At 43.8% G+C, this 25264-nt stretch overlaps 3 protein-coding genes and 1 non-coding gene across 6 annotated transcripts; 3 read left to right on the top strand and 1 right to left on the bottom strand.

The window, feature by feature from the left end:
- Window positions 1–2216: 2216 nt before the first annotated feature.
- Window positions 2217–2338, bottom strand: MIR166I (microRNA MIR166i). The gene has a single exon (NR_126966.1). It is a non-coding gene; the product is annotated as a microRNA MIR166i (primary transcript).
- A 3417-nt stretch (window positions 2339–5755) lies between these two features.
- Window positions 5756–15104, top strand: LOC100836040 (flowering locus K homology domain). Of its 2 annotated transcripts, XM_003571733.4 has the most exons (7): window positions 5760–5948; window positions 6636–6970; window positions 8630–8861; window positions 9837–9988; window positions 10095–10799; window positions 12750–12941; window positions 14519–15104. In XM_003571733.4, exons 2-7 carry the CDS (start codon window positions 6647–6649, stop codon window positions 14675–14677), a joined length of 1764 nt encoding a protein of 587 aa, XP_003571781.1. In that variant the 5' UTR covers window positions 5760–5948; window positions 6636–6646; the 3' UTR covers window positions 14678–15104. The 2 variants fall into 2 exon arrangements, with proteins under 2 accessions (XP_024316259.1, XP_003571781.1); XM_024460491.1 differs by lacking the exons at window positions 12750–12941; window positions 14519–15104 and adding an exon at window positions 11167–11752 and having other exon boundaries at window positions 5756–5948.
- Window positions 15105–15315: 211 nt separating this feature from the next.
- On the top strand, window positions 15316–18612 carry LOC100836350 (myosin-binding protein 1). 2 transcript variants are annotated; one of them, XM_010236422.2, is made up of 4 exons: window positions 15316–15508; window positions 15675–16475; window positions 16591–17896; window positions 18210–18612. In XM_010236422.2, the coding sequence occupies exons 2-3, from the start codon at window positions 15881–15883 to the stop codon at window positions 17871–17873; spliced, it is 1878 nt and encodes a 625-aa protein (XP_010234724.1). In that variant the 5' UTR covers window positions 15316–15508; window positions 15675–15880; the 3' UTR covers window positions 17874–17896; window positions 18210–18612. The 2 variants fall into 2 exon arrangements, with proteins under 2 accessions (XP_010234724.1, XP_014755707.1); XM_014900221.2 differs by having other exon boundaries at window positions 18213–18612.
- A 3358-nt stretch (window positions 18613–21970) lies between these two features.
- On the top strand, window positions 21971–24748 carry LOC100836655 (GABA transporter 1). Its single transcript, XM_003571735.4, has 6 exons — window positions 21971–22221; window positions 22305–22427; window positions 22546–22836; window positions 22913–23043; window positions 23131–23346; window positions 23426–24748. The coding sequence occupies exons 1-6, from the start codon at window positions 21981–21983 to the stop codon at window positions 23813–23815; spliced, it is 1392 nt and encodes a 463-aa protein (XP_003571783.2). The 5' UTR covers window positions 21971–21980; the 3' UTR covers window positions 23816–24748.
- Window positions 24749–25264: the final 516 nt, after the last annotated feature.

Consider the following 25264-nt stretch of genomic DNA (forward strand, 5'->3'; position numbering starts at 1 on the left):
GGTCGAGATCACAGTAAACAAACTAGATGCAGTGAGTACTCATGGAGTAAATAGAGGCAGGGAGTGTCCGTACTCAGAATGTTGCATGCACAATGTACTTACTCCAGAGAACAGAGAAAACACCGCAGAGATCCGCGCGGTCTCGACGGCGCGCCGGAGAACGAAGAAGAGCAGTGCCTCAACCTTGGAATAAACAACATGAAACAAGAACAGAAAACTCAATTGGGATTTTGGAGCGGTGAACCTTGAAACAACGAACAGAAAACAAAGAACATGAAACAAGAACAAAATTGAGAACTTAGTTTTGGTAGGAGTACATCTTCAGTCACAAAAGGAACACCTAAAACTTTGTTGTGGAACAGTATTTCAGATTTCAAATTTGCAGAACAACAGGTGACAAAACCCATAAGCAGCAAGGACTAACCATGGATGAGTCATTTACAAAGTGATCAAACAGACTACTTCTACCAAAACTACTGCCTACGAAAGGGAGCAAATTACTCCTTGATTAGCTAACCAAACTATGCACAACACTTCAGGGGAGTCATCAAGGGAGTATTGTAATCATGTGCACTCACAAAAAAGAACTTTAAGGTGTTCCACAACACAAACTTCAAATTGTTCAGCTAACTTTAAGGTGTTCCACAACACGAACTTCAAGGGAGTAATCAGGTGCTGTCACAAAAGGAACTTTAAGGTGCTATGGGCAAAGCTGACAGAGGGAGTACCTTGTTGAGGTCGAGCGCCAGTCCACCTCCAGCTTGATGGCGCGCTGCTTCTCCTCGTCCGACCTCCAATGCATCTCCTACTGATCCTCCATGCTCTTCTTCTCAACATCGCCGTCTCCTCGGGCATGGTGTGAAGGCACTTTCAAGGCAAACAAGAACAAAGGATCTGTCAACCAAGGGGAGTGGAGTAGAAACAAGAACAGAAAATAGACAGTGGACTAACCTTGGAACAGAGAAGGCTCACCGCCGGATCTGTCCTTGCCGCCACCGGATCCGGCCTCGCCGGCGCCGGATTCGGCGATTCTTCGCCAAAAGAAGGCAGCTTTCACGCGAGATCCGGTTTCTTTCGCGAGGGGAGCGCAGCACGGGGGAGGGGAAGCTCGAGCACGGGGAAGCTGGATCCGGCCATGCCACCACCGGATCTAGCCTCGCCGCCACCGGATCCGGCGATTCTTAGCACCCTTCGTCGCCGGCGATTCTTGGCCAGAGGGAGCACGCGGAGGGGAGCCGGAGGCGAGCTGGGAGGAGAGGTGGAGGCGAGAGGGAGCACGCGGAGGAGAGAGGAGCCCGTGGAGGCGAGTCGGGAGGGGAGGCAGAGCGCGGCATCGGCGAGGCGGCGAGCTCACAGGGGAGGAGACGAGACGGGAGGGGAGGGGAGCCGAGATGGGAGGGGAGACGGGAAAAAAGAAAACAAAAAGAAACGAAGGGGTACGGGTATTTTAAGAGATGTAGCGAGGGTTGATTAGAATAAATGTCAGGAGTGTTTTTGCAAAAAGACAGCTGACGACAATCTTTTCGGGACGGAGGGAGTACGTGTGAGAGACGCTCGGGGTCGGCGCTTGCAATGGATTGAGTGCCACCAAACTGCATATCCAGGTAGCTAGAGTAGAGTGTGGGGGCACCACCACCTCACGTGTACACAGACGAGGACTGGAGAAGCAAGCAATCTCGGAAGCCAGCCACTACCTTTCCCATGATCGGAAAGATTCGTGACGACGACGGCACGAGATCGAACCGATCGAAGCACAGGCAAAGCTGCACGCTTGCCTCCTCCCCTTAATTGTGATCATTTTATACGAGAAAATTGTAGGCAGCTTACTGCACAAACTACCCATGCTTGTTAGTTGCACCGTGTGAATTCCTAAACGAACTGAAAGTGACGTATAGCAATACCGTTAGAGCTAGCTAGTTTAAGGCAATTAATCCTCACGTTATTAATAAAAAAAAATGATACAAACCCACAAGTCAAGCAGGTTCACTGCAGGGGTCGCTGTGGAGCATATCGATCAGAATCTTGATGACTTGATCTCGATACTTGTCTGAGCCGTTACGTGCATATATTCGCAAGTTATCAAATTAAGGAGCAAATTAAGAAACATACACTTACTGCAAACGAGAAGATTAATTGTGCCAACATCCACCCGATATTCAGTCGACCAACTCACCGCTTGTTCCCCAGCCGATCGATCAACTCCGGCGTCCGCACGTGCCGTTGGGGGGAATGAAGCCTGGTCCGAGACCATCCACTGACGCGCGCCGCCGGCGACATTAGCCGACCGATCGACGGCCATGAACCGGTCTCGGGCCACACGACATGCCCCTCAACAAGACGAGGAGAGATAGATGGAGAAGAAGAAGAAAGCCCCAGCTTGCGCTAATATACAAGCTAAGATGCCTGCAGGTGGAAGACGCATGGTGCTCTCAGTCTCAGCTCTCCACATGCTCATGGCAGAGGCGCGATTGCGTCAAGTCCAAAACCAAGCCAAGCTTCCTTTCTTCCTTTCCTTGTTTGCTGCTTTCACACGATATGTACATAAGCACAGAGAGCTAGCTGGATCGCGTGTGATGAGTTTTAATCCGGCCACCACACAAGTGAGAAAGAATTAGTCTTGCCATGTACTTTCAAGTATGATTTATTATAGTTAGTGGTTCATCTCATGATTATGCATGCAAAGGCACGTATAGGCAGATGAAAACTTGACACCAAGATTCCAAGAACTGTCAAACTGAACTTGTGACGTTTTGTTTAATAGTACAAACAGCATTAGCAAAGTCAATGGACTACTTAACTGTGGCATTTCGGAGTCGATCATTGCGACATATTCTCGTTATGATTAAGCATAATAGTGAGCTAGCTGCTGAAAAACTTAATAAGATGGTACTGCGATTGTTTAGTTAATAATTTAGTTTGTTCTTTAAGTGGGAAGGGAGCTGAATTGACCATGACGCCCGTTCATGCTCATGCATGATGATTTTATTCCCAAGCAAAGGGGCGGTTCTTGTTTGCATTGGCGGTTGCCGGGTTGATTTGATTCCAAGCTTCGCGCTTAAGAAACTGGCCACGAGGCGTACGTCCTGCAAGAACACGACAGAGGACAGAACCCTTTTGTGAGGCTGTCGATCGACTCATTTGCATCAGGAGAAAAGGCCGTTAGGAATGAGGTGGCTTGTTCAAGGCATAGTGATGCCAATGTTTGGCGCCGTAAACTGGGATCCATGTAGCTTGTGGAAATGGCCTTGGTGTATAAAATGTACAATGTCGCTTTTACTTTATATAGCCACATGCAAGAGAGCGGTGGTTTGGATAAATAATTTTATAATGCCCGTGGATTGTAGACAAAACTAAGATAACCCATAAGCTAGCTTAAAGAAGATTTTAAAAAAATACAACAAAACCCTTCCTATTCGGATTTTTTCCTTCGAAAATGGAAACTTATATTGATCTCACGTTATATCGAGCGATACAATCAAAGTGATATGGACATGGCCACCATGGATACGACCATTAGAATCCTAATTGTTAGAGTATTCAATAACAATTATAATCACGTGAAATCAATTATTAAATGTGTTCAATATATTACTTGCAAAGAGACAGAGCTATTATTTTGTATGATCTTATTATGCAGGCATCTTATTGAACTCTACAAGTGCAAAGTGAAGATGAAGTGTGATAGCCTGCAAAGGGAGATGCAAAGTGAAGCTTTTCAAGTGTACTTTCCAACAAGTCAAACGGCGCACCATTCAGAGGTTGCTAGAGAAAGATATGTCGAATTCAAATTGACAGATCTGTTTTTCTATTTCCTAAAGAGTTGTTACTTTGTTAGGAAAGTTAGAGACAGTGTTGGATTTCGGCCCCTAACCCAAGTTGGCCGAAAATCCCTCTTCCTCCTCCTTTATATACTCTGTGTGTTCCCCTATGGAGCCTTGCGTTTTGATTAGATAAAGTTTAGCTTTTCCTACTTTCGTGTAATCGCGTGTGTCGGTTAGACCACCTGTTTTACCGTCATCAAGACTCCAACTTATCGTCTCGTTGAGACATCAGTTTAATACAACATATTTGCAATTTGAGATTGTACTTTCTATTTATCTTTTTCTTGCTTGTTCTTCGATTACTTGCAGGAACAAAGACTTTTGTGGTCAGGTTGATCGTGCCCCCCCGGGATCAATAACCTTCTGGAGTTGGTGTATCGATTGCTAAGACGCTGCCTCCTATGCCATAGTCAAATCGTCAACATCACCTCCTACCCAAATCGAGAGTTATCAATCTCATTGAAAGATCAGGCCACCCCCGAGCCACATCACAAAGAGTATCACACATCTGGCCTCTGCGCCGAGACGCAGATAGCCAAAGTACTACACCACAAACTTATTACATCAAAAGAAATATAACGACTTTAATTAGACTCAATCCGGTGACTAGACCGTCACCCATGATGGCTAAAAATGTCCCTGACCACTTGCTCAAACTTGCTGCACGCCATCAAAGCCAGTTGGCGATCCGTCGGCTTGAGTAGCGTAGACCAAGTACGGAGTCAAAGTGTGCATGTATATAAGACCTGTGTAAGAGAAGTTAATTTCTTGCAATTAAAAAATGATCATTTCTGCATAGTCAAATTGCCAACATAAACCTGCAGCCCCAACCAAAATAAGTGCTCTCAATCTATTATTAACCCCACGTAAGCAAGACTCAAACATATGAGGAACATCATGTGGGGGATAAAGATTATAAGCTATTTGGTCGACTATTGATCATACAGATCGAGAAACATGACACCGAAAAAAGAGGCGTGCAATAGTCTCATTCTGATGACAGAAGCTGCACTTTGAGCTACTCTTTCAATTCCGCTTTAGCAGGTTGTCTTTTCAGTTTGCACGTCTATCTACAAAATTACAAGAGAAAAGTATGTTTTAGTCCCTCAATTGACAAAGTTTAAAACGGTCTCTCAACTCAAACCTCATTTGGTCTCTCAATTGACAAAACCGGATACTCTTAGTCCCTCTTCCAGTTGGCATTGTTTTTTCATAAAATTAACAAAATCCATGTTAGATGCCACGATGTAAATTGGGGGGATAAAAGGTATGGAATTTCGAGTTCAGTGACCATTTATATGAGGAATGCCATCGAGACATCTGATGTGAAATTCGGGGAAAAACCACTCAACGCAGAGCCAAAACCATTCCAAATTCAGAAGGACATGTAAATTGACAGACCAAATGTATATACTATACGATTTCGAGTTAAGGGATCATTTCTATACTTTGCTGCCAAATGATGACAAAAATACGCTTTTCTCAAAAATTACCTAATTAAGTGCTAGACCAAGTATTAATGCAACGTGCATTCCTATCTCTCTTCTTAGTGCACCGGTTGATTTTAATATTGGCAACCAAATTACACATAAGCTAGTGTGGTCGCAACTAATTTGGCCTGTTCCCAAAGCAAATGGGTTTACAAACTGAAATGTTTGGAATTCTGGGACATGTCTTACAAACTGAAAAGGAGAGAGTATAAGGTCAATCATAAGTTTTGTACCACTTGTTTCATTTTTAAGTTCTTGTTCTCACGCTTCCGATTTATGTACTACGTACATTATTACGTCATTAAAACACATCCATCAACTACTTTAAGAGATATAGTATGGCACGCGGTGCACATCTTCCAATCAAGGCAATCGTGGGCTTGCTAAGGCCGAATTTGCAGATTTGCTCTCAAGAAGCCCATCCGACTCCAGAACGGAAACCCCAGTCTTTTTTTTTCTAGTAAATGACGCGGCGCCGCAGCACAGCACAGACATGTGGGTCCCCGTCCAAAACCTCCGATCCTTCAGCCCCCACCAACTCTTAAACCCGAAACAAGCCTTCTCCTTTCCCGTGCCGTGCTCCGTCTCCGCGAAAACCACGAGCGCAACGCCACCGCCAACGGGGCGCAGACTCAAGGTACCCTCCCCCTCCCCGCTCCCCCCGCTCCTCTCGAATTCGTGTGCCGCTGTCTCGGATTCGCTTTCTCTGGCCTACCGGGCGGTGCGGTTCCGGGTTCCAGCCGGGGATTGCGGCGTTCCATTTTGGGGGCGATTTACGGGACCTCGGATTAGTTCGAGACTCTGGTTCTCCAAGCAGAAACCCCATTCGTTTGGTCTAATCGGGGCTGACACCGTGGGTTTTTGTATGTGTTGCATATCCCTAACCATTGTTGTTCCAATTGCCATGGTGCGTGCTGCTGCTTGACATCGAGCGGTGTTCGAGCTTGATCAGCTTGCCGTGTGCTGCAATTTAAACCTAATCTTGCACTATTTGTTCCTCCTTTTGGGGGGATCCTTGCTGTTATGTACTTGTTCAGGTCTCTATGAGCATTCCTAGCATGCTTCTATTGCGCATCTGTGTAAATAACTGTACTGCATTCATCCTTGTTCTGCCTGAGTTCTTGCTTTCGGAGTTCGGACTCTCTTCAAATCAAATGGAACTTAACTGGAACATACTGCTGGCTGTAATCCTTTATTTCTAGTTCTGCTTCATTATTTTATTTGTCTTGTCTATCTGTTTTGATGCCTCAGTGCTAGTGGGGATATCTGAGAATGCACAGAAAAATTTGACAGTTGCATTTGTCTATCTGTTTTGATGCTTCAGTGCTAGTGGGAATGGTCGACGTGCACAAAAATTCCACAGAAAGATGGGTTACTCAAATGGTCAGGAAATCTCATGGACGAGAGGGAAATGAAGTTATGGGGACTGTCATGGAACAAGGCTTTTCTCATCTAGACTCTGCAGATGATACCAATTGCTCTGCTGGTGAAAATAGATACCCTGGCTGGCCTGGAACCACTGTCTTTAGGATGCTAATTTCCTCGACAAAAGTCGGTGCGATAATTGGTCAGAAAGGAGAGAGGGTTAGAAGACTGTGCGAGGAAACAAAAGCCTCTGTCCGTGTAATAGGTGGTCATTTTGCTGCAGCAGAGCGGGTTGTAAGTTACCCACTGACCATATATCTCATTTCTTCGTTTGTACTTTCCTTATTTGTCTAGAATCTGGCTGAATTTCTTACAAGAATCTGTTGACGTGCAATTGAATATTTAGAATAGGTGTCTTTTGTACTTTATTGCACCCAAAAATATCACGGTTCTTTGGATATACCAAAGTGTCTCATGTTTACACTAAATTTTGTATGCCATCAAACTTGGTTTACACGGTCATCTTAACTATAGTCCACATGAGGTTAATAGGTGCATTATCATGGACATGGACATGAGGTTTATAGATACATCATCATGGACCATAGTTGCCAGGAATCCGGGTTGTCCAGGTCGAGGAACGGGGTCGAGGGATGTGGGCCAACACTTCTCCGGATCAAGGTGCAACGAAGGGTATACCTCTTTGGGTCACTAATCTGGGATGATGGGTCGTGAAGCCAGGTCGACGATACCAGTACAATAGAGATTTCTGCGTTGTGAAACTACAAGTACCCATCTTCAGAAGTTACCATGAAGCTACAAATTCTGATGATCAGAGATAAGCTGGGCTGGCCTAGAACAGTTCACAACTTCAGAACCCTATCATCTTCTTCTAGTCCCCATCATGAACACCACCGCCTAAGTTCTCCTCAAGGCTCCGACCACCAATTCTCTCGTTCCTCCCCGAGCTAGAGCACATATGCTAGATTGAAACATTGGTTAACATGCCATTTATGCCCTTCCTAGTATATATGGTTTCCATTTATCAAATAGAAACAACCAACCTAATATTAAAGTGATTCTATTTATGCACTACCCCTCAACAAATTTGTACATGACATGGCAAATTTTGGAAGAGCTGAGGTGGAAAAAATAGATGGAGAATCTTACCACTAAATTCTAGAGACAACTCGAGCTACGGCCCAGGGAGCGATTAATCCTTAAGAAACTGGATCTGTTTCTAGACGGTGTAGAGGAGCGCAAAGGCCAGCGTTACGGCAATTGCCAACTCGGACAAAGCAGCGAGTACGAGAGCACCCAGCTGCTTCGGCCAGACTGAGCAATTAGCGATCGATGGTCTCTGTTGTCTTCCTCTGTGATTACCATGTACAAGTTTGTGGAGACTGGAGTGCATAATGTTTACAAGTTCGCTGAGATACGGAACATGGTCATGGACAAAACAGCAATTAATTAGGCAATATCTGGGGTTGCAGCAGCGTGGAGGCCTTGGAGGGCTGGTCCGGATACCTTCCTCATGGTCCAATGTGGTGCTCACGTAACTATTAGGAGCTAATTTCTGTTGAAAAAAGAATTACAGGTCCGGGTGCCTGTGCACCAGGGAGAGCTAACGTAGGTTTGCCCATAATCATGAATGTCGACAGGGTATTTTCGCAGCATGGTCTGTCATTCCTCTAATGTGATTGCCACTGGCAAGGATTTGACTTCTAAAAATTCAGTGGTACAATGTTTTATGCTTAGTTTTCAATTATGTTGAATCTTAGCTTGTTTTGTTTTTATACCAGACATGCTTTACTCCGTGTCCTCTCTTATTGTATATCAGCACAAGTGGCAATATAATTGTCCTACAAAAGACGGATTTCAGTTCATGGAGAGGAAGCATTGCTTATGTTTCAGTTTTCCTAAGAAGTTATTTTGTTTTTTTTTCATTTGAAGGTTTTGATTTTTGCAAAGGAGCAACCAGATGAGCCAATACCTCCAGCTATGGATGCGCTACTAAGAGTATATCAGAACATAGTTAATGATGATGGTTTAGGCATGGGGTCTGACAGTGCGGTTGTGACCCGTATTCTTATACCAAGTGAGCAGGCACTAAACCTTATTGGCGAGCAGGGTTCGATGATAAATCTTATTGAGGAAGCTTCTCAAACCGACATTCGTGTCCTTGGTAAGTTCCTTGCTCTGGCCTACCTCTAAACCCACTTTTCCACAGCCATTGCTTTCTTCCATTGATATTGGTGTTTGTCATAATATACTAATTTATACATGTGGGTCTTTGGATGATTCACACATAGAGTTAAAGTACTAAAAATCTCTCCTAAAAAAGTACTAAAAATCTGTCAGTAAGGAACATGAATTCCAGCTTACTTAAGCACAAAGTTGCTGCAATGAAATTGACATCTCAAATGCATGATGCTATGTTGCTCAATCATGACTAAACACCTGCTATTGCGTTAGCATATTCTCTCAAACATGGTTACACTAGTCAATCCTAGGCTTAAAATGCACTTCTGAAGTTTAGTGTTGCTGTAGTGATGGTTTGTGTCTTATTGATCTATATCCGTGCTACTTTTTTCTCGTATCATTGTTAGGCTCGCATCTCTATTAATTTTGGTTAGAAAAAATCTTTCAAGTTGCTAGTGAAGGCACAAGCAGAGAAGTCAATCAATGTATAATTTGATCTAGTTCATTTACCTGCAAAGGGTTCGGATATAGTACAATATTCATTTAAAAAAATGAAGTCCTCAAATTGGCCATGCAATCTCATGTATTCTTGGCATAACTAATTTCTTGTATTTTTTGTAGTATATCCACTTGCAACAAAATTATTGCCCATCAATGACAATTACGACAATGGCACCATTTAGGTAAAGAAGTGTATCATCTTTAAAAAAATGAGATGAATCGCAATTTACATTGCATCCAAGCAGGTTTCGGTTTTTATGCCCTTAAGTTCACTTTTATTTCAAACTAGAATGTATCTATTTTTATTGCTACGAATTGCATTCTATCCTTACCATCTGTTGATTGGCAGTTTCAGTTTGCCATTCTTTCAGTTGATGTCCTTCGGTTTATTGTCCCAGCTTTCAGTATTTTTAGCCAGTATGCCATTACTCATTACTTGCATGGTTTGACTGTGTAGATTGTAACTTGCCGCCAGCTGCGCTTGATGAAGATAGGATTGTTGAAATATGGGGACAACCTACACGAGTGCGGAAGGCTTTAGAACTTGTTGCTCGTCATTTGAGAAAGTATCTGGTTGATCGAAGTGTCATCCCATTATTCGACCCTCATGTAAGTAGTTCCACTGTTTTAAACATTTCTCACTCAACGGGCAATTAAAGTTAGTACATTTTTCAAAACCTTCCAATATTTAATCCTGATATCGTTTCTTCTTTAGGTGCCTATGACGACGTCACACGTGGACACGTCCCCATGTTACTACAGTGACCATCCTGAGGGCCCTCTGCAAGCAATTAGTTCAGTATATGCTGAAGATCTTCACCGTCAACCTCCATGGACTGATAGTTGCTATCCGAGGGGCAGGTATCATGTGGAAACTGACGTAACTGGGTACAGATGGGAAGCACCTACATGTTTTGGAAGATATCGATCAGTTACGCCTCCATGTATGGGTGCATATAGACAAGAAACATCTTCACCCATGGAAGCATATCTATCAGCTCCAATGGGATTAAGTTCGCACCACAACCTTACTTCATATGGATCACAATCAACTCCACCAATTGGTACATCAGCTGCTGCTGAAAGAATACGCTCCCTTATATCAGTATATGGACAACAAACACATCCAGTGGGGAAGGTATATCAATCAGCCAACATGGGAAACCATCCACACTTGGAAACATCTTTATATGGAAGTGAATATCATCCAAGTAGGCTATCTCCATCAACTGCCACTAATCTACCTCCAACTCATGGTGTGTCTGAAGATGGACTACAAGCATCACCATCCATGAGGATGCATCCACCAGCCACTGTGGAAAACCTTCTGCACTGTCGTGTGTCTGCGTGTGGGCCAGATGTACTGCTGCCTGTGGTTGTGCCTTCATTAACTAGCAAATCACCAGCAATCACTTCGCAGGTCTGTATGGTTTCTATTGTACGAGTTTCTATGCCTGTGCACATATTTGAGTTGTCTTGTGATGGTGGATTATGTTATGGACCCCGGTCCACAATGGTTAAATTGGGTAGGGTAAGGTCTGAAGACCAGGATAGGGCACAGTCTGGCGGCAGGCTCTTCCTTGACATGATTAGAGAGGCTCTGAGGCTTTGGGAAACTTTTGATTATTGGTTGATTGCTTAAAAAATTTACACTCCAGTCCTTTATATAGGACGACTAACTTTAGTCTGTGGCACGATGCGATCCATGTCTTCTTTCCTCCATTATTCGTGTTCATTGAATGACAACATGATTCAACCAATCTTGTGGATTTTCATGGTTGTTGTAGGTTGGAAACCCCAGGTCGCTCAACAGCGACGCTCGGGCCATCATGGCGTTCACCATCTAGAGATCGTAACCCCTGCTGCAAGCCATGGATGGCGTGGCAGGAGTTAACTCTAATACCAAATTGTTATGGACCAGGATAGGGCATCTCCCTTAACAATTTGGCGGCAGGGCTCGTCCCTGACGCGACCAGAGAGTCTCTGAGGCTTTGGGAAACTTTTGGCGGATGAATTCCGACAGCCCATTATGGGACTGTCAGAAAGAGATTTTGCTTCCTTTTTTATCCTGCTTTTAATTTCTATCCTAAGCACTTTTACTTTTCCTAACTTTTGGTTTTCTGCACTTTCGGTTTTCTTAAGTTTTGATTTTTTTACTTTATATTTCCCATAAACTTTGATCTTTTTTATGGACTTTTAACTTTTTGGACTTACGAAGAAAAAGAAACACACACACGCACACACAAAACACGCACAACTTACACATGGGTTGCCCGGCGTGGGAGGAGCCGTGGTGACGGGCACGTGGAGGAGCACAGCTGCCCGGCAGAGAGGAGCCAGAGCAGCACAGATCCAGCCTCGACGATGAATAGGAGGGAGCTGCGATGGTGGCTCGCGGAGGAGCACGAACACTCTGCTGAGGAGCTGCGGCAGCGAGATCCGCCATGACGACGAACGGGATGGAGCTGCAGGGCGCAGATCCGGGCCGGGATCTCCATGGTGGGGCGGCCTACCGGCCCTCCGGCCACGATGACAAGCTGGGAAGGAGGACGTCCACGACGCGTGTGGGGGGAGGTTGGCCGGCCGATAGGGAGCAGCAGTAGCGGCGCGAGGGGAGGAGCTTCGGTGTGGAAGAACTGCGGCTGTTGGCGTGGAGGAGTGGTGGCAGCACGCGGGATGGAGAAAGAGGGGAAGAGTTGTGGGAATATGAAGGAGATGGGGAAGAGATAAGGGATGCGGTCGGAGGGGGCCCACGTCCGCGACGTGTCGGCGGATTGACCGTGCAGCGCGGTGTGCCGCGGAAGAGGTAAGTCGTATGGATTGATTGCTTAAAACTATTACATGCTAGTCCTTTTTATAGGACAACTAACTTGATCCATAAGTCGGATCTCAATTCAAACTCAAGACTGTAACTATATCTTACTTTCCTAGTTTAATTGGTCTCTTCCTAATTTAACCTGACTTTTTCTAGTAGACCGAATCGTATCCTACCAGGATACATAGGGGCTGTTTGGTTCGTGCCCCCAACTAGCCATGCCAAAATATTGGCAGACTATGGTTATTTGGTTGTTTGGTTCATTACCAAAATTTTGGTTGCCAATTTGAGCCATCCCACCTCTCTCACAGATTCTTGACAAATAACTGGCAAAATGAGGGCCAAGGAATCCTTGACCAAAAAATGGCAAGCCAAATCTTGTCAACATTTGATAGGGTTGTATTTGGCACAACCCAAACAAACCCATACTACTTGATTTATTCCTTTTCCTAATCTTCTGTCTCTAACATCATTTATCCAATGCCTGGACGTTTATGCCTATCTCCTGCTGCTTTGTGCACCCACGACCATAACAGATTATTTGACAATTGATAGGTTAAGGAAAAGATGCAAGTTCCAATTTTCTATGCTGAAGCTATAATTGGCCCTACTGGTGCAAGAATTGAATACATTCGTCGGGCTAGCAGGTCAAGCATCTTGATAAACGATTTGGATGATAGTTTAATGTCTATAGATATCACTGGAAGTTCTGCAACAGATGTCCAGACTGCAGAGCATCTCATAAAGGTAACAGTGACTTCTTCTAGATGGGACTTTACCTGGTTATGCTTGGGAATACTTACGGTTGACTTCTCCATGGTTGTGTATGTAAAGCATAAGCATCTCCCGATCCTCTCTTTTTGAGAAAATTTGGTTCTGTTAATTGAATTCCTATAATTGGTGTCTACTGTCTGGTGTTCCATCCTCTTGACCTATCACATAATTAACTCATCGCATCGAACCTATACTGGTTTTCTTCAAATTCTTGCTGACATAGTCTGAATGCATGGCAAACAGGCTGGTGATTATTGGTGCATCTGGTTATTAAACTATTAATTCCACAATTGCTTCTTTCTGAAACATTAATTTGGAAGCAGTACTGGCTTGAGACAACATCAAACATGCTTTGCTGTTTATTTGTTATTGCTAAATTGTACTCCCTCCGTCCCATATTAAGTGACGAAATATTAGATGTATCTAGACGCCTTTTGGATATAGATACATCCATTTTTGGGCAAATTTGAGTCACTTAATATGAGACGGACGGAGTACTACTTAATCAGTTAGTTTCAGTGGGGCTCTCCCCCACTATTCCTACATGAAAAAAAATGTGTGAAATCGGAGTGGATTCATCGGTTAGTATCACACCGTGTCCTATTTCATACTCCCTCCAATCCATAATAAGTGTCTTAAATTTTGTACTAACTTAGTACAAAGTTGTATTAAATCTGAGACACTTATTATGGATCGGAAGAAGGAGTATTTTTTATCGGATTCAGAAGTGGTACTGATGTGGAAACAAATACAAAAAGTATGCCGGTATATATCAGAAATGGACATGGTAGAGTAGCGGAGCGGTGTCGGACTGGAAATGACAATATGGGCGGATGTTGCATGTATGAGCCACAAATAATACTTCAAGCGGTGAGTAACAATACATTAATGGCAACAACTAATCGATAAAGCAAGTGAAGTAGTTGACAAAATCGAACACAAAATTGTAAACCAATATGCGAAATTAACATGTTTCAAGATTAAAATTATAAATAATTAATGAGTACGTATTAAACATTAAACATGATGTGCACACATCAAGTAATAGAAGGTTGTAAAGTCCATAATAAGTACGAGTAGTCTAGTAGGTATCTGCACCATCTCACTCATACAAGCTAACATTCAAGTACTAGAAGTTCATAAATCAGATAGCCATATTTAGAATAGCAAGATTTTCTTATTTAGGAAATAGGATTATCCTATATTGACGTATATTAGCCATACCACATATCCTACCCAGCAGAATTCAGTAAAACTCATGCCTATGCCACTGGATTCGAAACCACTTTCACCCTTAAAAAAACATACAGTTAAGTATATCAACTATGAGTTGATGTTTTGAAATTTGGTAGAAGAAACAACTCACTATTTTTGGAGTTATGACTTGTAAAATGGTTTGGGTCCTATTTGCTTGTTTTGCATCACATCTTCATTTTTGCAGTCCTATTCTCCTACTACTGTTATGCTGAAACTTCAAAATGCTTCTATATTTTGCCTTACAAACATCATTGTTGCCCTTTCGCTCCCCTGACCACTGTGTTCCTTTCCAGGCCTTCATGGCTGAAGCCGCCGCCGCTTCCCCTGGTCACAATTTCGACTTCATTCCATCATATTTGTCACCAGTATCTCCTCGAGCTGATACCCTAACAACCTCGTATGCTGGAAGAGAAAGTGGCATGACAGAGCAACGCCTTGAAATGAGCTTCTGAAAATTCCCAAATCCCATCCATTTCTGCACATATTTATATATATATCCCCAATACAGGAAATTCCATCAGAGTACACCCACCAAAAGTTTTTATAATCATGCTGAGGATTCCATTTTTCCATCCAAGATTCGTTCCTAGAATTGTAACTAAATTAGTGTTATACCTGTGGGTTAAAGCTGAGCTTATGCTATAGGAAAACAAAGTTCTGGTTAATTCCTGGAGGATGATGTAAAAGAGAGGAGCCATCATGTATGTTTTGACCTGTTTCATCCAGAAATGTTTTGTACTAGCTGCAAACTGAAGGTTATGTTTAGAAACACAGGGCGAAGCAGTCCTCCTTTGCTGGTTTATGCTTTAGATGTTCAAGTATGTCTGCTACGCCGATGTATGATTCAGAACTGGGATTATTGGTTGTTGGCACACTGTAGTCTGGGCATTAGTTTTATGGCTAGTGGCTACTCCAAAAAAAAAGTATATCAAATATCATTATCTGTTATTATGTCAAGTATCTAAGCTAATTTTGATCCCCTTCCTGTTTTGTTCAACGTCCAAAACATGGGGCTAGCCTTAAATCTCTCAGCTTACGTGCAAACATTAGAAGGAGGGAAATGCCGGGTTTGGAGGAGTGCAAAGGCAGACATTCGTGTTCCTCCTCTCTCTCTCTCCTCTCTCTTCGTTCCCACGTAGAGAGAGAGAGGGAAAGAGAGGAAGCCCCCAATATTTCCTTCTCTTTCATGCCAACAACAACCACATTTCGCCCCAATCTTTGCTGCAGATTTCGCCACGCATTTCTCTGCCTTTTGATTGATTCTTCTCCGTACCTCGGTTCAGGTAATTCGCAGATACCACACCAGATTTTAAAAATAATGTTGAATCTTGGATCTCGAATGTGTATGATGAGACGTTGCATGATTTGCATCTTCTTGGATTTGGAGTGTGCACGCATAATTTGATTTTCTGCTGACAGTTCCATTTTTTTTCTTCCGTGAACAACAAGGTTGCACACGTTCCTGCATTCTCCATCCTGGTGCCGCCTCTCAACAAACGAACAAAGAGTACGCCGGCTTTGCGCTCCATTCACCAAGGCTTGTTGGAAAGATCAAGCTGTGTGATTTGGGTGCCTTAGACAAGGATTTATGCTACAGTTGAGGTTTTCCAAGCTACCTGCTAGATGCGAATTTTGATGTACATCTGATCACCGTAATGGCTGCGAAAACCGGTGTGAGGTCCCAGGACTTGTCGCAGCAATTCTGGTCCACGCTGTCCCGGGCTCTCAGTGAGCTCTGCATAATCATACTGCTCCATGTGGCCGCTGCAGCTTCATACGCGGCGACGGGGTTGGCGCGCATCAGCAAACTGAGGGCACCGTGCACCCTGTGCTCAAGGCTGGACCATGCGCTCCATGGCAAGCCATGGTTCTCTGCGGATCTGGTCTGCGCCGCCCATAGGTCCGAGATATCATCCCTGGCGTATTGCAGGAGCCATTGCAACCTTGCCCATTCTGATGATCTCTGCAAGAGATGCCTCGCTGCGTGCACCACATCGGGTTTCACCGATGAGGTTAACAACTCCCAGTCCGGGTTGAGATCGAGGCGGTCTTGCTCGTGCTGTTCGGAACCATTCAAGAAGTCGCGCAACGCGCAGAAGCTTTCTGTATCTGCAAACGTTGTGCAATCTTCGCAAACAGTGCATGGTTCTTCGGAAAGTAAGCAGAGGAGCAAAGTTGCTGTGGTTGACGAAAACAATCTTGCAATGCCAACCAAGGCTGTACCTGAACAGGATCATTCAAAAGAGAAGAGTAAGCTTAATTGGTCTACTTCTTCTGTTATCTCTAAATACGACATTAAAAAATCTGTTGCAAATGGATCATATTTTGGCTATGCACTGAGTGTATTCATATTGTTTTGATGTAGCATTTGTGGTGGGCATTGAGGAAGTCAGTGAATCAGATGGTGCTTCTGCAAATACCGGGACATCAAAGCCAACACCCAGTGGATCCGCCATCCCTTCTCGCATCTTCGTCGACCGCAACAGCAGCATAAAGAATACTTTCATCAGTAGGGTCAATCTGCCATCTCCTCGCCCATCCGAGATAATCTCTGCCAGGGACAACAACTCCACCACTCAGCAAGAAGTGAAGGCACTCCTTACCCAGATGTCCTCCGTAAGGGGCATTGACTATTCTTGGAGTGAAGGAGCAACCAGTCCTGATACCAGTGCTTTCATTGATGAAAACAATGGTACCATCAGGAGACCATCTCTCGAGAGGAATTACTCCGTGCTGGAACCATCAGATGCCAACATCGGTGAAGCTGAAGGGGAGATCTCACTTGAGAGTTTGAAGCGACAGCTTGAGCTCAACAAGAAATCAATGAGTGCCCTTTACAAAGAACTCGACGAAGAACGGAGTGCTTCAGCGATTGCAGCTAGCCAGGCCATGGCCATGATCAACAGATTGCACCAGGAAAAGGCTGCGATGCAGATGGAAGCACTGCAATATCTTAGGATGATGGAAGAACAGGCTGATCATGACCATGAAGCGATACAGAATCTGCATGACCTGCTAACGGAGAGGGAGAAAGAATTACTCGACATGGATGCTGAACTTGATAACTGCCGTAGGGTACTTCAGCATGAGCCATTCAATGGTGGGAAGTTTGATGATGCAAATACAATTGACAATACAAGTGGATATGACAGGGGTATGTCCTTCGACGTCTTGAATGGCTCGGATTTCGTTACTGGCTCAGATTTCGTGGCTGGCTCGGATTTTGTGGCGAGCTCCATGTCGGGTTTCGAAGACGAAAAGGCTTACATTTTGGAAGCTCTGGGCGGATTGGAGGAAAAGCTTCGCATTTCGACAGACAGGCTTGCTTCTGATGATGCCAACAAGAACCAAGGGGACAGAGTGTTTGGAGATCACACCGAGGATGAATCAACTTCTCTTGAGCAACCAGCTGAGGAGAACCGCAAGGATGAATGTTCGTGCTCTCCTTTCGACAGTGACAAAGTGAACGAGGTAACCAGTTTTAAGGATGAAATTTTACTCTTGGATACAAGAGTGAAGGCGCTAGAAGATGATCACGAGTTTCTCAAGCGGGTACTAAGTTCCCTAAAAGGTAGCACTGATGGGCTACAGTGTGTACGGGAGATAACCAGCCATTTACAGGAGCTGAGAAGAGTTGCTGTTCAATAAAGAGGAACATGTTTTGTCTTGAGGTGAGAACTCTTCTGAACGTCATTCTAAAAGCCGTGCATGAGTATTACTCACGGTTGTTAAGTTGACCTCTTATGAAAAGGAAAGCATGTTCTTTAGGTAAAAAATGCCCAAAATTAGTTTTTATTTCCTTATTTATCTCAGAATACTTTATCAACATATAAAATAATCCACCTATCAATTCTATGAGCTCATGTCATTTTGTTTTTCGTTTTAATTTCTTCTGCGTCAAATCCAAGCTGCAGATATTAGTATTTACTTTTGCCGACTCTGCCAACATCCGACTGAACTGTTGTTGTTCTGGCCTTTTTCCAGCAGTTTTTCTCACATGGAGATCTACAACCTAACGACGGCGTGTTGATCCAAGCTGGTGCAAGGCCATCCTCTGTTCTATGTTCCTGGTCTCACTAAATGTGAAAGGCAGCATCCACTCACTGACCAAACACCTCCATCTCTTGTGTTAACCTCCTTGTTGTTGCTTCTGTCACCAATTCAGCAAACTACTGACACAAAAGAAGATAAAAAACAACTCTAACTCTCTTGTAGTTCACCCGATGAGTGCTGAAAATTAGCAGCAAGTTTGTAACTGTACATGTGACGAAATGCTTTGTGGTTCTTGCTAAGGGGAGTTAACTATAGTGACATGAAATGGTGTTCATGTCAAATCAGTGGGTGTTCCTTGCTTTTCCAGGATGCAACGTTTTTCTGTCCTCATCTCTATCTACATTTCTACAAACTTCAGATTTCGTACATCCTACTGATTTTCTGAGGTTTTCTTTTCGGTTGTGGTGATAATTTTTCGTCAAGAAAACATGCATATGTTTCAAAAAAAGTTTATCACGTATTATCCACCTTGTCTGTAAACAAGTCCTGAGCATATGGTGGTAAATTAGATGTAAATTCAATTTTTGTAAACTGACACAACTTTCCGGTCCAAATTCAATTCACTCATGTAGAAACATAAGAGAAGCCCAGATGTAAATAATGGCAAATCCGAAATAGAAGGACTTTCTATATTCCTTTTTGTTTCTATATTGGATCGAATTGGCAACAGAAGATGCATGTTGTGCTATATTTTTTCCGAATTTTCCATGAGCATTAGATATGCCTATTAATAAAAATACACCTAAATATGTACAAGCAATATGTCTCTTGAATCGTCATGTGTCAAACAAGTGAAGGGGTGGGGTAGGGTGGGGTGTTGAGTGGAACCATGACGCACTAGCCGGCCATTAGGGATCATCTCCTTTGAAACTACATAGACTAATAAGTGGCCCGTGCGTTGCTACGGAATACAATTCAAACATTTTGTTTTCGTTTTAGCCATGGGTATATGATTTTGCACCTCTAGCCCGAAAGAAAACAAGGTATCATGTCTCCATGTTTCTACTATCTGCCCCCGCCAGCTTAGATTTAGCATGTCATCATGCCACTACACTTAGCATCTCGTTGTCATTACGAGCACACCATTCTTCTCTTCGGCGATAGATGGCAGCACATTGTGTGTTTCACCTTATTATGGATCTAAAAGTGTAGGGCAAAGATACCAAAGAGAATTTCATATTTGCCACTGAAATTTTGCCCATTTGCCCAATGCCACTCAGAATTTTTTTTTCCAAATTTGCCACTCAAAATTTGCACGGGGTACAAATATGTCACTACCGTTAATTGACCGCTAGTTGACCGTTAAATAAGAGACTAAAATATTTTTTTGCTCTAGATAGTATGTTTATTTTTTCTTTACAACAAAATACTCATTTTAGAGAACTATAATTTCAGGTTTTTAAGATGTATTTCGGAGTAAGTTTCAGAAGAAAAAAAATGAGTAATGAAGATTTTGGCATGAAAAAATTGAAAATTTCAGCAACACTTTCCAAGATCAGGCATGAGTGAGTAAATGGTGCGTTCCTGACATTTTAGAGAACTTTCGAATGTGCTGAACTTTCGGAAGTGCTGAAGTTTTCAATTTTTCACACCAAAAAGCTAGCGAGGTTGGACTTGAGTCTATGCTGTGTATAGCTAGCCATTGTGGTGCACAGCAGCTTTTCTCAAATCTGGCTGGCAAAGTTTTCTCCATGTGACAACAAGGTATCCGTCAGCTGCTATGTGCTGCGCTGCAGGCTGAAGAAAAACTACGTTCCTTAGATTACAACAACAATCGTCGTCCTTCATTGGAGGAGCAATTCTTGATTGGGCTCAACAGAGACAGCTATCTATGCTGGTCATTATTACTTATTTCAATTTTTTTGTTAAAACTTACTCCGAAATAGTTTGTTATTGACATCACAAAAGGGGTGCACGATAACTTTGTCGGCCAGCTCTAGATCAATCAGCCGTGCAATAACTTGAAATAGAAACCACCATAAACCAGCCAATAAAAATTCCCCACGGAGCTTCAATCTCAATTCACAATGGTGAAGCAAACATTCAGACAAGCGATATACTGCTTACGGATTGGTTCAATCCAAACACAACTTTTTATGACGAAAAAATCATCCACTTTTCTCAATCGTTTATTACCTACCGTAGCATACCCGCACGTACCCTTAATAGCCGCGTTCTGGTTTTTTGAAAGAACTGGCTTATGCATTCTAATTAAATGGTTCTTATATCTAATTGGTCATCTGCTCTGCAACATACTATCGCACATGTCATAAAAATATCGCCAGTTGATTCACGGAAATAAAACATGATTGCTAAATTGAGTTGGCAAGTTTGAAACTACGTAGATGTGACATCCGTCGTCCTTTCAATATTTCGAACTGATGCTAGAAACTATATATTTCAGATTCGAACCTAATAGTCCACTTGTGTCCAACTGACAATGTCCATATTCAATAAATTTTTTAAGAAACACAATACAAACGCAGACGCTCACAACACGCGCTTGTACTCACCCTTATGAAAATACACACGCACGCTCTATCCTTATGAGCATCTCCGAGAGACTGATCTGGTAGATCTTGTATAAGTGATTCTATCCCCCATCTTGGATCAATCTTTTCTTCACGCTTTTGAACTTATGCACATTGCTTGCGTGAAAAACTTCTCCCCTATTGGCCCCCCCCCACCCCCATTTCTGTCGCACAACCTGTGACACACACAAGAAATTTGACAAAAACAAAACCTAAATTGGAAAATTTTCATAGATGGAACTCTCAATCCGTTTTTTCGGCTCCTCGTTCATCCATGATAGCGCGCCTGATTATGCTTCTTCGTTTTCTTGTCTGTTGTGTGCTGTGTCCAGTGTCCTTGTAAGTTTGCGTTTTTTGCTACCGCAGCCATTGGTGGTCCGTTGTCAGTCAGAGGGGCAGGACGTGTTGTTTTCTTTTGGGTGAGTGCAGGCTCCCAGGGTTTTTGTCTCTTCTGTGCGTAGTAATCATTGATAGAGCAAGAGTATTATTTTTTTCTAACAGGAGGAGCTAAGTACACAACTTTTGTATTTTATATATAGACAGAAGATACAAATTACTCCATCCGTTCCATATTAATTGTGGCCCACGAGTCAATTGACTACACAGATATTTGGCGTCTACGCAACTAATAGCCCACTAGGCCATTAGCTCATATAACAAAACCAAGCAAATAAATGTTGGTTAGCTTCTCTAGTTCCTCCGAACGATCCAGTACAATAGAAGAGCCTCTCCAAAATAAATCCTCAATTGTTTAATTTGTCTCCATTTGTAAAGTTTGATGTCACAGGTTTATATTAAGTACCGAAATATTACATGTACATCGATATTTTTAGATATAGATATATTCATATTTAGACAAACTTGAGTCATTTAATATAGAACAAGGAAGTACCGGCTCCGTTGGTGGATATAATGATGAAAGCTGTCGCAGCTGGCAACCAAGGTTGGAATGCAACTATTGCCCAGTTTGAGAAGATAATTAGTATTAATTGTCGCAGCTGGCAACTAAGGTTGGAATGCAACTATTGCCCAGTTTGAGAAGATAATTAGTATTAACTGTCACGAGCATCCGCTAATCAAAACGCGGATGGGGTCACTGGGGTCAAAGCAGGAGCCCATATTTGTGTGCAGAGAGCGTGCACGCAAGATAAAATAAGCTTACCCTGTCCTCATGTTTCTTACCAGCGAGGTTCACCGAGGAGTAAAATTAAAAACACTGGACATGTCACCGGCGGAGGACCAGGCTGGCGAAGCCGGCATGGAAGAAGCGAAGGCGGTCGTCGGCGCCGGTGCCGGCGAGGGAGGGAAAGGCACATGGAGGCACGCGGCGTTCCACGTGGCGACGACGATCGCCACACCGGCGGCCTATGCTCCCTTGCCCTTTGCTCTTGCATCCCTTGGCTGGCCTCTCGGTTAGCACTTAGCAGGCCATATGAAACTCTTTGGTTCTCTTGTGATCCAGTGATTAACTGTTTTGTTTTTTCTTTAACCACAGGTGTTTGCAGCTTGGTGATAGGAACACTGGTTGCCTGGTGTTCCAGCCTGGTAATTGCCTCGCTGTGGCAGTGGAATGGAGAGAAGCACACCAGCTACCGGCTGCTTGCAAAGAGCATCTTTGGTCAGTACAATTTTCTTCAGTCTGATAATACCGTAACAGCAGAAACACTGTCCGTATACAAAATTTGTCATCCTTATGACTCAATGAATGAGGGTTGTAAATCTGTGGTTTGTTGAAGGTCCCTGGGCCTACTGGTACGTGTCATTCTTCCAGCAAGTGGCATCAGTCGGCAACAACATCGCAATCCAGATTGCGGCTGGCAGCAGCCTCAAGGCCGTGTACAAGCACTACTACGCCGGCGGCGAAGGTGGCACGATGAAGCTACAGCACTTCATCCTTGTCTTCGGCGCATTCGAGCTGTTCCTCTCCCAGCTTCCCGACATCCACTCGCTCCGGTGGGTCAATGCTACCTGCACTGCTAGCACCATTGGGTTTGCCGGGACAGCCATTGGCGTCACATTATATGATGGTACTAGTAAATTCAGAAAATCTTCACTCTGCATGCACCGAAAGTCTGAAATTCCTTTTTGCTGAAAATACTGCAGGATATCAGGTTGACCGCAAGGAAGTTGGTTACGGTGTACAAGGAAGCACTGCAACTAAAATCTTCAGAGCTTTCAACGCACTGGGCACGATAGCGTTCTCATTTGGTGATGCAATGCTGCCAGAAATTCAGGTGCGCATCTGACATATTCGGTTAGTTGAGATCGATGTAGTGGCCAGTATACAGTCATTTTATTAAGCAAAATTGACTGGAATTCAGAGTACTGTGCGGGAACCGGTGAGGAGGAACATGTACACGGGCACTTCGGCAGCGTACATGTTGATCGTCATGTCCTACTGGACACTGTCATTCAGTGGTTACCGGGCATTTGGCTCTGGAGTCCAGCCCTATATCCTGTCCTCCCTGACCGTTCCAACATGGGCAATTATAATGGCAAACCTATTTGCAGTCATTCAGATCACAGGTTGCTTTCAGGTAACATACACCTCTTCCTTCCCTCAGTACATGTTTACGCAGTAAACCACCAAGTAACTCTATTTCTTCACCAAGATAGATATACTGCAGACCGACATACGCGCACTTTGAAGAGCTCCTTCAGGGGAGGAAGAACACTACTAGGTACAAAGCTTGGCTGTGGCGGTTTATGTATACTTCTGCATACATGGGGGTGATTACCCTCGTTTCCGCGGCAATGCCCTTCTTTGGGGACTTTGTGTCAATTTGTGGAGCAGTCGGTTTCACCCCTCTGGACTTTGTACTGCCAGCATTAGCATTTCTCAAGGTTGGGACGCTGCCTCAAAATCTGGGGACTCGCTGTGCTCTCAAGACCCTGGCCTCCACGGTCGCCGTTTTGTTCTCGGTCGTTGGACCTCTTGCTTGCATCGGCGCCATCAGAGCGATCGCACTCGACGTCAGGACCTACAAGTTCTTCCATGATATGTGATGGTAGTTAGGTAGCATAAGAGCATATCCAGCAGGTTCGCTAAAACTAGTTCTCTAAAACCAGTTTTAGGGATAGGAGAGAGAAAAAATTCTCTAAAAAAATGTGTTCCTCTGCAGCAGGTTCTATAAAATTGGTTCTCTAAATTTTCTTCTTTTCTAAAACTCCTATAAACCACACAAACACTGAATTGATTTGACATTTCATATTATGGACTAAAAACATGAATGATAGCATGACACACAATTCATAACATTCCAACCCCATAATTTTGAAAAATTAAAATGTTTGTTCAAATATGAAAAATCACAACTACCAAAGTACATCATGACAATAAAAATGAAGATACTAGTGGCCATGTTGGCAATGAAACTTCCACAACTCCTCAACCAAATCATCTCGAAGTTGGTCATGAGACGCCTGGTTTTGGATCTGTCGGTGTACTTGAAGAAATCGCTGGATTCGGTCTTGATCTTCCCTTCTTGGCTTCACCCTTAGGGCATAAGACACATCCTAGCCACACTCATCTTCTATGATCATGTTGTGCAATATGATGCATGCTGGTTGTCATGATCGTCCATAGAATTTTCTCATCCCATAATCTAGCAGGCCCACGCACAATTGCAAACCGGGATTGCAACACCCCAAATGCTTTCTCCACATCTTTCAAGCTGCTTGAGCTGCTATGAACTGAACTCTCTCCCTGCCTTGGGGGTTGGAATATTGGCTTCACAATGGGTTGATCCCATCTACAAGATAGTATCCCATGGTGTATTTGTGCTCATTGGCTTCAAACTCCACATTAGGCACTTCTTCTCTTGCCAACCTAGCAAAGAGTGGTGACCGGTGCAATACATTGATGTCATTGTAAGAACCAGGCATCCCAAAGTAAGCATGCCATATCCACAACTCTTGATCATGCAATCCATGGAACTGAGCATACCTGGCTTCTGCCCGAGCCGACGCGGGGAGGCCGTCGGGGACCAAGTTCGGCCACCAGCAGGTCGACGTAGAGTTTTCAGGCAGCGTTGGTTCTCGTAGACAGCTGCGCCGGCCGAATCGACACCTCGACGCCAGAGCGAGCTGGTGGCAAGCGGCAGACGGGGGTTCGGTAGGGGGCTCGCCAGCCCAATTCACTGCGAGATGAGCTCGGGATGGGGCAGCGGAGGCACAGGGAGGTAGTGCAAGCGGCCGGACATGGCCGGCGGCGTCGGCGATAGATTTGGTGGAGGAGGGCCGGCGTGGCGGTTAATTTCTTGTGCGAGCTTTTTCTGGTTCAGGCAACTGGGGTGGGGTGGGGGGTTGTTCCCTGCATTTGACGAAGAGGATAGAGAAAATAGAAAATTTACTAAATAGAATTAGGGATTCGGATTGGGACAGGAACCTGCTGGATAGGGATTTTACCTCTTCTTAGGTAATGGTGATCGTTTTTAGAGGATGGGACTTTTAGAA

This window comes from Brachypodium distachyon, chromosome 3 (assembly GCF_000005505.3).
Source record: "Brachypodium distachyon strain Bd21 chromosome 3, Brachypodium_distachyon_v3.0, whole genome shotgun sequence".
NCBI classification, from domain to species: domain Eukaryota; kingdom Viridiplantae; phylum Streptophyta; class Magnoliopsida; order Poales; family Poaceae; genus Brachypodium; species Brachypodium distachyon.